General features: G+C 39.4%; 2 protein-coding genes across 8 annotated transcripts in view; one reads left to right on the top strand and one right to left on the bottom strand.

Annotated features, from left to right (window-relative positions):
- smtnb (smoothelin b) overlaps positions 1-5,902 on the top strand; it is a 52,543-nt gene extending 46,641 nt beyond the window's left edge. For 4 of the 7 annotated variants that reach the window (XM_008418593.2, XM_017306709.1, XM_017306710.1 and 1 more), the window contains 2 exons: positions 9-160; positions 4,649-5,902. In XM_008418593.2, coding sequence (XP_008416815.1) covers positions 9-160; positions 4,649-4,802 — 306 coding nt within the window. In that variant the 3' untranslated portion in view covers positions 4,803-5,902. Of the gene's footprint in view, positions 1-8; positions 161-1,196; positions 1,219-2,530; positions 2,709-4,648 lie in introns of all 7 variants that reach the window. The other 3 variants (XM_017306708.1, XM_017306713.1, XM_017306707.1) reach the window with 2 other exon arrangements.
- Positions 5,903-6,538: 636 nt separating this feature from the next.
- Positions 6,539-11,988, bottom strand: selenom (selenoprotein M). The gene is made up of 5 exons (XM_008418594.2): positions 11,605-11,988; positions 10,852-10,887; positions 10,628-10,662; positions 10,470-10,548; positions 6,539-6,929 (listed from the first exon to the last, which is right to left on the bottom strand). Exons 1-5 carry the CDS (start codon positions 11,698-11,700, stop codon positions 6,699-6,701), a joined length of 477 nt encoding a protein of 158 aa, XP_008416816.2. The 5' UTR covers positions 11,701-11,988; the 3' UTR covers positions 6,539-6,698.
- Between the last annotated feature and the right edge of the window lie 39 nt (positions 11,989-12,027).

The raw sequence follows: 12,027 nt of genomic DNA on the forward strand, positions 1-12,027 counted from the left end.
TCCCTCAGCACGTGGACATCCAGAACTTTTCTTCCAGCTGGAGTAACGGTATGGCGTTTTGTGCCCTGGTGCACAATTTCTTCCCCGACGCCTTTGACTACGACTCCCTGAGCCCCAGCAACCGGAGGCAAAACTTTGAGGTGGCCTTCAGCGCCGCAGAGTGAGTAATCAGAACGTTGTTGTATTTCTAACCAAAAAAAAGATCAATTTAGATCTAGAGTGTTGTTATACAGCGCAGTGAAAACATAATTGTCCTCTTTTCACTTTTTTTTTTGTCACACTTAAATGTTTCAGATCATCAAACTAATTTCAATTCTAAACAAACCTTTCCAAACTACCTGTCCTGCTGCGCAGCACGTCTGTGATTAAGGTCACAAATCGATGTCCGGATTTTCTTCTTTAGGATCTTCTGACTATTGTATAACCTCCACCATTTCTCTGAGAAATATGTTTTTTTTTTTTTTTTTTCTGAAATGTTTTTGACGGTAAACTTAACAAGACACACACTCTCCACAAGCGACACTTTTTTGTGCTGACGTTAGACGGATATAGGCGCTCTTTTCGTCAGCAGCGGTTTTCAACGTGGAAATCAAGAACATAGGCCTTAACTGAGGAAGATGACGCCTGACGTGTTTTTAAATGCTGTTCTGGGCTCGTTGGTGATGTCATTGATCCGCTTTTGGAGAAACTCCGCTACTGCTCCATGTTTTTTTTCCTCATTAAGTGGAAACTGCTCTCTCTGTGATTTGCTGGAGTCCCAAGTCTTGGAAGTGGCTTGGCAACCTTGTACAGACTGGCAGATGTCAATAACTTTTTCTCACCTTTTCTTGAAATTTCTTTAGATTGAGTCATGAAGTGTTGCTTAATAAATAATTTATAACAGCGACCTGAGAACTGATCCCTATGGATGACCTTTTTCATAACAGCTACACATCACTAATAGAGAAACCCTTTATGCAGCCGTTTATGCTGAATCAGTTTTTTCTGATGGTGAAAGTGTAAAAATAACACAAGGAGTCAGCTGATGGAGTTGGTGCTCAGGAACCCAGTCCAGCGTAAGCAGCAGGGCTCCCGCAGATACATTTCCTTTCTTTTCATTGAGCAGATTATTTCATCCCACTATTTCTGTGAATTTATCTCTTCATGCTACACGCCAACATCTACTACAGTCTAAAGTTGTTAACCATCTCTCCCAGGTGTATCCCAGCATCTATCAAGGCTGAGTATAAACCTCTTGTTCTACATTAACTCTGCCTCCAAATGTCCCTTCAAGGGAACAACAGCTCTGGCTGTGGATTGAAAAAAGAAAAAAATCGTCCACCTCCCATCTGAGCCTTGTTCTTCATATTTCTCTCGTCTTTTTCTCCCCTCATCTGTTTTGCATCTCATTATGACTTTTTTTTTTACCCACCCACCTGTGTTGTGTGTGTGTGCTCTCACAAGTGGCAGGTAGAATAATGTCCGTACTGTTATCGGCCTCAGTGACTCGTCTTTTACACTTTGTGTTGCATCCTCACTTGTGTCTCCAGTCACAGAAGATCCACGCAACACACTCCCCGAATGTACATCTGTGCACAAGTGTGTTTATGGTCACTCCATATAGCTGAATGTTTTTATTCTGTTATTTTGTTCAATCATTGTTGTTTTTTCCTGTGTTGTTGTAATATTGAAGTCTAATGTAGGCATGGGCCTTTATGAGATTCTCACAGAGCGATGACATCGACCAAAAATACAGTGTCATGCTTTTCCACTACTTATACAGCAATTAATAAACAAAATCTATAAAATTATTAAATAATTTTATTGTTCATTTACTGAAAACTTATTTAAACATTTAGTAGATTAATTTGTAATTCAGTTAAAGCTTTTTTTTTTACGTGGTTTGATCAGAAATATGGTATATTTTTATAATCATTTTTTGTTGTTTATTTTTAAAGTAATAATTGTATGAAATTATACTTTTATTTTGAAAAAAAAATGGTGAGAATGATTTTTTTATTTTTTTTTACTGTTGCCAAGGAGCAGCTGGTCACTCCAACATTAATAATGCCTCTAAACCGTTTAGAATGATGCGACGAAAACATTTTTAAGCTTTGGAAACGTAACTCTGTGTGCCTCGTTTAGCCGTTCTCAGCTCATGCCTCATAAAAAGTTAACCACAGAAAAAAACAACACACTCAAAAGCTGCATGGGCATCAGCTGATGCTCATTTGACACTGTGTTTTGTCCTGTGTGTGTACGCCACATGTTGGACGTTGCAAAGTTCATGAAGCATGTTGACTCATGGATGTATTTATCAACACTGAACGTAATGTTTATTTTTGTGTTTCTTTTTTTTTTGTCTCTTCGTTCTTTCACTGAATCTTTTGTTTTTTTGGCTGCTCACTGCTCTGTTTTTTTTTCCCTCCCTCTGTTTTTTTTTTCTCTCTGCATCTGTCCTTCATCCTCTGCACTTCCTGTCCTCTGTCCTCCGCTTCCCCTGCGTTCCTCTTCTCCCTCTGACAACCCTCACCTTCGGGCGCGGGCGCAGGAAACTAGTGGACTGCCCCCAGCTGTTGGATGTGGACGACATGGTGAAGATGCGCGAGCCGGATTGGAAGTGTGTGTACACGTACCTGCAGGAGTTCTACAGGGGCCTGGTGACGAAGGGCCTGGTTAAAACCAAAAATTCCTCCTAGAGTTGCTCCTCAACTAAAACTAAAGCTATGGTGAGACGGGGGGACGAGCTTCTGAGGGGGCCTGGCTTTGGTTCTGACTTGTAATGGTTTGCAAAGTATTCACATCCCTTGAATTTTTTCACGTTTTGCCACATAACGACGACAAGCTTCAACATATGACAACCAGCACAAGAGCGTTTAACTGCGAGATCTTTACAAAACTCGCTAAGGGGTGTTCTGCATTTGTTTTCAGTCCTTTTTACTCTGATGCCCCTAAATGAAATCCAGCATTAACAAAATGGATTCAGTTATCAAAGTCCGCAAGAGGCCACCGGTGATGATTTCAGCTACATCGAATTTAAATCAACACATTATAGAAAGAACTGTTTTGATAGAAACACAGGAGACATTGCAGTGTTTGTGTCATTCTGTGAGGTTAACTGTTTTCAGCAGGGACAATTATAAAGAATATAAAACACAGAATCACAGGGATTCTAATTTTAAAATTTATCAGTAGAAAAACACAATTATTTTGCAGTCAGATTTTTGTTTTGAACTTATTCAGTCTACAGGGCTGAGCGGTCTCTAACGCCATCGTACTGCCAACACCAAAAGACTTGCAGCTGTAATTTCAGTGAAATCCAATTGCATTTAATCACTTTTCCTCCATTTAGCAACGATGCTACATCTTCTCTGTGTATACCAGTAAAACCCAACACGGTGAATTGTAGTTTGTGGTTGTAGCATAATGTGGAAAACTTCAAGGGATGCAAAAAATGACCAGTGTAGAGCAAAACGATGAATAGATAAACATTAATGTCTGCTTTTTACATTTGGTCTGTCATGCTAATTTAAAGCTTCTGTGGTCCAAAGCACCAAACATGGCATATGTGAATGTGTGCATCTCTGCGCTGTGTGTCTTCGGCCCGGCAGAGAGCCAGGGCCGACTGCAGCACTTTAAAAGGAGCTGCTGTATTGCTGTCTAAGTTGAGAAACAAAGCAGAGAGAAGAGCTTTGTTGTCCCGCTCCTCATCTGATCGAGTTCAAGATTACAAGTGTTTATCCTCTTCACTTATAAAGCCTTTTAAAGATGCTTTAACTTGAAACACACAGCAATGTGTCTGTAGATCCTTAAATAGGAAAACATGCCTCATGTTGACATTTCTTCTCTCTTGAGAGAGATTTGTTGTTTATGTTTCCGATATTCTTTGCTTTCTGCTGTGACATGTCCAAAGATTTGCGGAGTCGAACGCCACCTTGTGGTCACTTTGTGCAAGCACTCATGAAAGGCCTTACTAAATATTACTTATTGGGACCTTTTAAAGTGTTGCACATAATAACAAATAGTTTAGGTGGTTATAAGAAATACTTGAGAATAAACAGGGTTTTCATACTTTTTTCATTTTAAAAAAATGTTCTGGTGTTGAATTTCTAGATGTTTCCAGCTGTTTTTATAACATTCTGGACATTTTAGTATGAAACGATGACCCAGTTTGGTTAGAGTATCTCAGCCCCTGAACTTTGCTTTTGTTTCAGTACAGTAGCATCTGTATCAACTTATATCAGTTTTTTTTAAAGAATATAGCTGTGCTAGATTTCCCTACACCAAATACAGATTCTTTAGCAATTTTTTTCTCTTTATATTAGTTGCAAACTGGAGGCAGTATGAGAATGATTGAAATAAAAAGTAAATGCTTAATATACATGTATATTTGCTTCCCTGATTAAATCAGTAAGATTCTGTAGATCAGTTTCACATTTTGAACTGAGAATGACTTAAATACATAACATTTTAATTTATTTAGATGTACCTGTTCATATCCAGACTTGGAAAATAATAAAATCCCAAACTTTTCAAGATTTCCTTCAAGCCTGTGTAGGAACCGTTATGCAGTAAACATGACGAAACATGTAGTTGAGGAAACGGGTCGCCCGCCCTCTTCAGTTCAGTCTCGCGTCCAGCCTCGTCTTGACCCGTCTGTCTCTTTCAGGACCTACGCGAACTGCATGCCTTTGCTGGAAGTGGAGGACATGATGATCATGGGTAACAAACCGGACTCCAAATGCGTCTTCACCTACGTGCAGTCTCTGGTGAACCACCTCCGCAGATACGAGATGTCCATGGGCCGCCCCTGCGACCTCTGACCTGTGGCCAGCGGTCCTTCACATCCCTGGTGAACATGTCGGGGAGTTTCTGTGTGTTTGCCTCCTTTTGCTTCTAACATGTGTTTGCAATGCTTCACTGTTGATTCTTAAAACAATCTTTGCTGACACAAAGTCTACCTCTTTAGCAGAGAGAGGGCGCCTACATGTTAAAAATCTTCCAAGGTCTTTAATTTTATTATTTTCTGTGTTTAAGCTGAGCTCATTGCAGATTTCAGCTGTAATTTCGCTGGCGTTAACACTCTCACACCCCCACAAAAAAAGAATTGTTTATATGATTTCTCCTCTTTTAATATAACTATACCCATATTTTTTTCTGCTGGTAAATCCACTGAAGCAGCAATATCGTTTTCTTTCTGTCCTGGTACTCCCCCCCCCTCCATTTCTAACCAAACTCTGGTTGCTTTAATTATTTTAAATTATTTTTTAGCTGATAAGCATAACGAGTTTTAATTAACAAATGTTCATTTTTGTTTATTTAAATGAATTCATCATTGTCAAAGGAATCTTGTGCTAAAAAACAAAACAAAAAAAACCTTCCTGCACAGAGCTGCTGATAAAGTTGTCGTTCTGAAAACATTAAAATGGGGAAGTTGGAGCTGATTGAAATCATTTCTGATGGCGTATTTAAAGAAAAACGACCACACTGTTGACGACGACTTCCTGCTCAAGTCTGTCGATTTAGAGTTTATTTATGCTCAAACTGGTTTTAATGCCGGTGTTTTAGTTCGTGCTTGAAGCCATTAGGCAGTTATCTTAAGTATTTTAATAAGCTGAAGTTTTTTTTTTGTTTTTTTTTTCTGTTATAACCTGGACTTGCTTCTCTGCCCAGTGTGGGCACTAATGCTGAAAACTTTACATAAGAGAAGATTTGTAATGAGGATTTTTATTTTAAGGTTCTTTTAAGAGAAAATTATGAAAATTTGTTTTCAGACTTTTTTTGGTGAAAAAAAAACTCCACAAAAAGCAGTGAGCATTGAGTGTGTTTGTATATATAAGAGCTTGAACACATTGTATAATTTCATATTTTCTGTGCACTGCAGTAAAATGTAAATTACCAATTAAACCAATTTGAGAAATGACGTTTGTATGAAGGTGATTGCTTTATCTTTTTCGCTGATATCTCAGCTCTGTCTGTAGCTGGAGTAATATGGAAAAGTATAAATATTTTTAATTCTAATTCTTTGTCTTATAGTCCCAAACTTCCATTATCAGTTATTTTGCATAGATCTTCCCCCCACCCCCCCCTCAGATTCCATGTTAAAAGTAATTTAAACCATTTCAGGTATGTGCTGTTTTTTGACAGTCTACTCAATAAAATCCCAACAAAATACATCCAAGCTTGTGATATGAAGAAGTTCTTAAGGTACCATCAAGCCTGTCATAAATGTGGGCTGAACTTAAACTGAGGAGGACTGAAGTTTGACCTGAAAAATGTGTGGAAACTTTTACACAAATTATTAAAGGCAATTTTTATTTTTTATTTCAATAACAACTTTTCCACTTGAGTATTTACGTGTGTCCACCAAGCCCACCAAGAATAAGCAGCATCAGCCTCAGGCCGGTCGGTCGGACGACTTTTCACCTGAGGCTTCATTCGGTTTCACAGCAGGTGGGAGGAAGCACGAAATGACTCAAATGACATGGAGATGAAGGGGACAGTAAAGAGATGATTGAACATAAAACACTTCCAGTACAAAACTACATTTATAGTTATGTTCTAAAAAAAAAAAAAAAAGGGGGTAGAAAAAAATGTCTCGACTAGAAAAGAGCCTGTGTGGTTGTTTCCCTTGTTTTTCCTCATGAGCGAACTATGATAATCTGCTGGTTGTGGAGCGGCCCAGAGGGACCGTTTCTATTTTTGCCAGTTCTTGGCGGTTATAGGTCGGTGTGCTTGACCTCTGGATTAGACTCTGAGGAGGCGTTCTCTGTATCTACAGTGGACATGGATGATTTGAACGGGCGCTCGTCTTTGAACGGGCTGTCTTTGGCGGGAGCGAAGCGGAACTCCTCCGGCACCTCGTCTTCTGGTTGAGCTTTCTTGTAGAAACCCAGTTTCTCCAGCAGCTCGTTGATCTCAGAGCGGGTCATGTCAGTCAGAGCTATCCGCTGTGACGAGAACATATTGGTTCAATGATTATTTGACATCCAGACGTAATACTCTGTCGAGAACCAACATGTCGTCTTATGAAAAAAAAAAATTAGGACACCGAATGACAGCCAGTGTTCTTCTGACACTGATGCAATGATATTTAATAGAAATTTTACCAGTACTGGAAAAAATTCAAGTGATATAAATACACAAAAACTGAAGAAAAGAGCACCACTACTCAGCATTTTAGCAGAGCTTTGCCCTGTGTCCTGACCGTTGATGTGAGTGAAGATCAAAACATCAGATTTTTTTTTTGCAGCTCATGAGTCTAATTAGTAAACTGCCAAAATGCAAATGTGGCCGGCCAAACAAGTTCATCCTGAAAGCAGACCACAAGATACAAATCCTCCACAATCACAGGACCTACAGCGCACAGCTGGTACGGCTCATATGAAGGGACATTTTTGTACAATGCGCAAGTTTAACCTTTGTGGGAGGTGTTCGAAAAGTAATTGTTTTCTCTCTAAGAAACGCATGTAGGCCCGGATTATAGATTCTCAGAAAAAAACAGGAATTCTCGTTTATCTGAATTATCTGGACACAAGAAAAAGAGGACATGTTTGGCGATAACTCATCTAGATGCTGCCAAGCGACTTAAAACTGGCTGCTCGTGCAAGAAACACACCAACATCCATCCTGACCAGCATCAGGGATTGGTGGATTATTACCAGAACACTGAAGTTACTTCAGCCAAGCAGCAGCAGAAGGGGGCGTATCCTAACCTTTGCCCTCAGCTAGAAAATACATTTGTCTTTTTAAGTAAAACAAAGTTAGTCTTTGTCTTCTCTGCAAGTAATTGACTTTTCCAGTACAAAAACAGATATGTGAACACTTAGATTAAAAAACTGAATATCTATGTGTCCTATTTTTTTTTCAACAACTGTATATTAGGGCAGTGCGTTTGATATTTTTATTAAATATTGTATTAACAGGGGCAGCCTCTTACTCCTAACGCAGTAACACATTTTTCATCATGTTGTCTAATCTCTTCAAATCTGCAGCCGGCATTTGAACCATTCAGTTCAGTTTTAACCAAATGTGACACAGTGAGGAAGCTCCTGTAAACATCCTGAGGAAGTGTTCAACAAGCAAATGGGAACTGTAGCTCGATCTGAAGAGCCACAATTCACCCGGAGGAGCTGGTTCACACCAAAATAGGACTATTATCCTGACTCCAAATTAATGCTTCGTTTGCTCCAATTTCTGCTTAATGAGAATATTGGCTGCAGCATTCAGCTGAGGCCGAGCGCGTCTTAAAACCTCATTCAGACCTTAAACTTTCACTAATGTGAGGAAGAGAGTAAATAGATCTCAATAAGGTTACTTCCTTTTCCAACATATCAAATTCACATCTGACCTACACTGAGATGCACAGGTGCATCACAAAAAAAGAGAACAGAAAAAACATTGATGTTTCTTTTTTTTATTAGTTATGATGATTTATAGCTGATGCTAAGCAAAAATTCTATTTATCATAAAACTGCACACAAAAAACTATTCTAAGCTAAATACTGTAATGAAAAGTCCTTTAAAAATCTAATTTTGTCACATTTCAGATCTTCAGACTGTGGGTGATCATGGAAAATAAGATGTTTTGCCACGCTCTGTGTAATCAGAGTCCAGAATATTTCAACCTTTACAGATAAGACTGTTTGTTTTTGGTTTAATCCAGATTTCTGTCCTTGCCCGGTGCCTTTATTGCGACTATGCCTGAGAATCCTTGTGTTAATATTTTATCTGGTTTAACTGCTCTCATAGATAAATGGCACCCACTTGGATAATGCATGATAAATAATAACGACATGAAGTTTCCATTCTCTTTGCCGCTTTCCTCCAAAACATCTGCCTCTCTGGGGACTTTCTTGCATGTGAGGGTTTTATTTGAGTGCAATATTTTGAACACTCACAGCTGCAGGAGCTGCTTGTAGATACATTTATTTCTAGGCTCTCTTTGGAGTCACTGGTTAGTTTGTTTGTCTAAGCCCAGTGGTTTGGTCGACTCCTGGGAAATTAGCAGCTGTAATCTGTTCACATCCATTAGGGATCAACGGCTTTTTAAAAACACAACGAAGACAATAATGACAATGCTAAGATAGAAACAACATTTTACTTACTAAGATGAAGAAGAGTTTAGAAAGTCTGATATGATTACGATTTACAGGGCCTTTAAAAATGTATCCAGCCCCTTTAATGTCTTACCCTTTTACAAATTGATTATGATCAACAAAATATGGCTTTGACAAAAAAAAAAAAAAATACAAATAAAGATTTTTTTTTTAAATTCAAAGTGAAAACTGGTTTCAACAAAGTAATAGTTAAATAAAAATATGTAACATGAAATAAAAGATTGCATAGCTGTTCACCTCCTTCAAGTCAGTATTTAGTAGATGCACCTTTGGCTGAAATCAGAGCACAGATTCTGGGTGGATAGATGTCAGGGTGCACATCTGTGCACTCTATTTCTAGTCCTTTCTTACTTAGAAAACTGTTCCAGCTCTGACAGATGGCTGAGGATCAGCTATGAACAATCACAAATTATATGAGATTGACATCTGGTCTTTGACTAGGCCAATCCAGAACATCCACCTTCTTGTCTTCAAACCATTTCTGCGTTGATTCACCTGGATGCTTGGAGTCGCCGTCTTTCTGGAATCAAATGTTCTCTAAAGCTGTAGTTCTCTTGCAGATGAAAACAAATTGTCCTCTGGGATTTCCATTTAATTCATTTTACCTCCTGCCTTCATAAGCCTTCCCTGACCTGCTGCAGATTAGCATCCTCACAGCATAATGCTGCCACCCCAGTGCTTCCCGGTGGGGATGGTGTGCTTGTGGTGGTGTTCAGTTTTTGGTGTCTTGTCTGATGTAAAATGCTCCGTTTCAGTCTCATCAGAACAAAGAACTTTCTTCCACTTCACCTTAGAATCCCACGTGCTTTTTGTTAAACTCTTATTGAACCTTGATATGGGTTTTCTTCTCCACTGGCTTTCTCATTGCCACTCTGACATAAAGCTTTGACTGGGCTACAGTTGTTTTCTGCAGAATCTCTCAACATTTTCTCTGATTTGGTTCTAGTGTTATTTGGTCTGCATGCTGTGATTGTAGCCAGGAATAGTAATTAACCACCACACAGGTGTGTATTTATACTACAATCACTTGAGACACAGTCACTATCCTCAGGTGTTCTCCATTCCACTCATTATGGGACCAGTTGACTGGACCTCTATCGAATTAGGTCAGCCACTTTAAAAGAAAGTGAATAGTCGTGCTACCAGTTACTTTATGCTGTATAATTTGATGATTTGTGTCAAATATTTTTCACTGGTCTATATGAGCCTTATTCTGACTTCAAACCCCAAAAAACAATTAAATGGTTTATCTTTTTTATATTGCAAAACCCTGCCATTTTAGCAGGAGTGTGTGGACGTTTAGAACCACTGTAACTGCTTGAATACACAATTTCCAATCATTAACAGTTATTAAAAATGTATGACACTTACATCTAGTTCTTCATAGTAGTGGTTCAGGAGGACAAGCTCAGGATCAGCCCCAGGAATGTGCTTCATCACCAGGTTATGGCTGTGGTGGGATCAGTCAAGGCCTTTTAGACTTAAAACAATGAGCATGCTTTCAGTGCTCAAGTTGAGTGAAAGGATACTAAAGAGGAATATCCTGCATCACAAAGGCTTTGACCTGCAGACAGAGGTGAGAATTAATGTGTGTGTGTGTGTGTGTGTGTGTGTGTGTTATTCTAAAACAGATGTGTTGGGATTATCTGAAACCCAGGTTGTAAAATGTGAACCATTTCTCTCAGAAGATTTTTAAGTAGGGATCTACTTTCTGCTGCCTCTAGCTATGTAGTATTTCAACAACACAACTTACCTCTCTGAGTCTATTCAGTTGTCATCCACCACATGTCTGCAAAGAGACAAATTTGATTGAAGAAAAAACTCAAACAGCACTTGTGTGGAGCAAGTGAGACATGTTGTTTCTTAACAATGGAAACTGGTAGCTTAAATGTGTCACTGCTTTTTTTTTTTCTCTCTCTCTTTTTTTTTAATCTAGAAGGAAAAAAAACACCTTGATAGACCTTCTCTGCCAGCAGGGTTTGGAATCAGTGCAGCTTTACCTTTTGTTCAGCACTCAGATTCAGTGAGGCTGTCTGGCCTATTTTTGTTGGATATCTGAGCCAAAGGTATGAGGTAAAATGTGACCAAGACAACAGTAGTATCAGATCATGTCTTTTGTCTCTGAAGCTGGCAGGTTGGTGATAATGTGACATCCTCTGGGTGAAAATACTTTACTTTCATAAGCTTTTGTTCATCACATGCCATTATGTACCCTGAGAAAAATCTCACGCTCCACGTAACAACTGGGAAGTCAAACTATTTCACATTTTACAGTCATTTGCATAGATTAAACATGAGACACTGCCTTTGTTTCTAACTTCGCCACAATATCCACAATTATCAGATTTCCTGAAAGTACTCGTCTAAACGACATTCTGACGCATGCGCTTTGAAAAAAACACAAAACACGTAACAAAACCGATTCATGAGACCCGCTCTGTTTTCAGTCGCTATTAAACAACTGCTTTATGCTGCTTCCTCCCTCTGTGCAGAGGGCTTTCTGTACCTCCACCCTGGCTTTGGCCAGCCCGTCCAGCTTCTGCAGATCTACATCATAGGCCGAGGCGCAGTGAAGGAAGGAGGCCAGCACGATCAGCCACATTCTTCTTCTCCCGGGACAGGCCGCCGTGAGCAGCAGCGGGTTCCTCTGTCTGACGGGTGGTTTACCTGCGGAGGTTTGAATATCACGGAGCCGAGGAGGAGGAGAGGCGATGACGAGCAGCTGTGTCACTACCGGACTTCTTGCCACGTCAAATATTTCGCCCAGAACAGAGAGGGAGGCGTGGAGAGGACTCTCATTGGCTACATGAGGCTCCTAAACCAGAATATATCAATGCGATTCTTTGCTAATGCAGGATATCAATAATATGAAAAAGGTGAAGATTAAATATTGCAGAATATGCAATGAAATATTATATTATTACAAATC

The sequence above is a fragment of the Poecilia reticulata genome, linkage group LG9 (genome assembly GCF_000633615.1).
Source record: "Poecilia reticulata strain Guanapo linkage group LG9, Guppy_female_1.0+MT, whole genome shotgun sequence".
NCBI classification, from domain to species: Eukaryota; Metazoa; Chordata; class Actinopteri; order Cyprinodontiformes; family Poeciliidae; genus Poecilia; species Poecilia reticulata.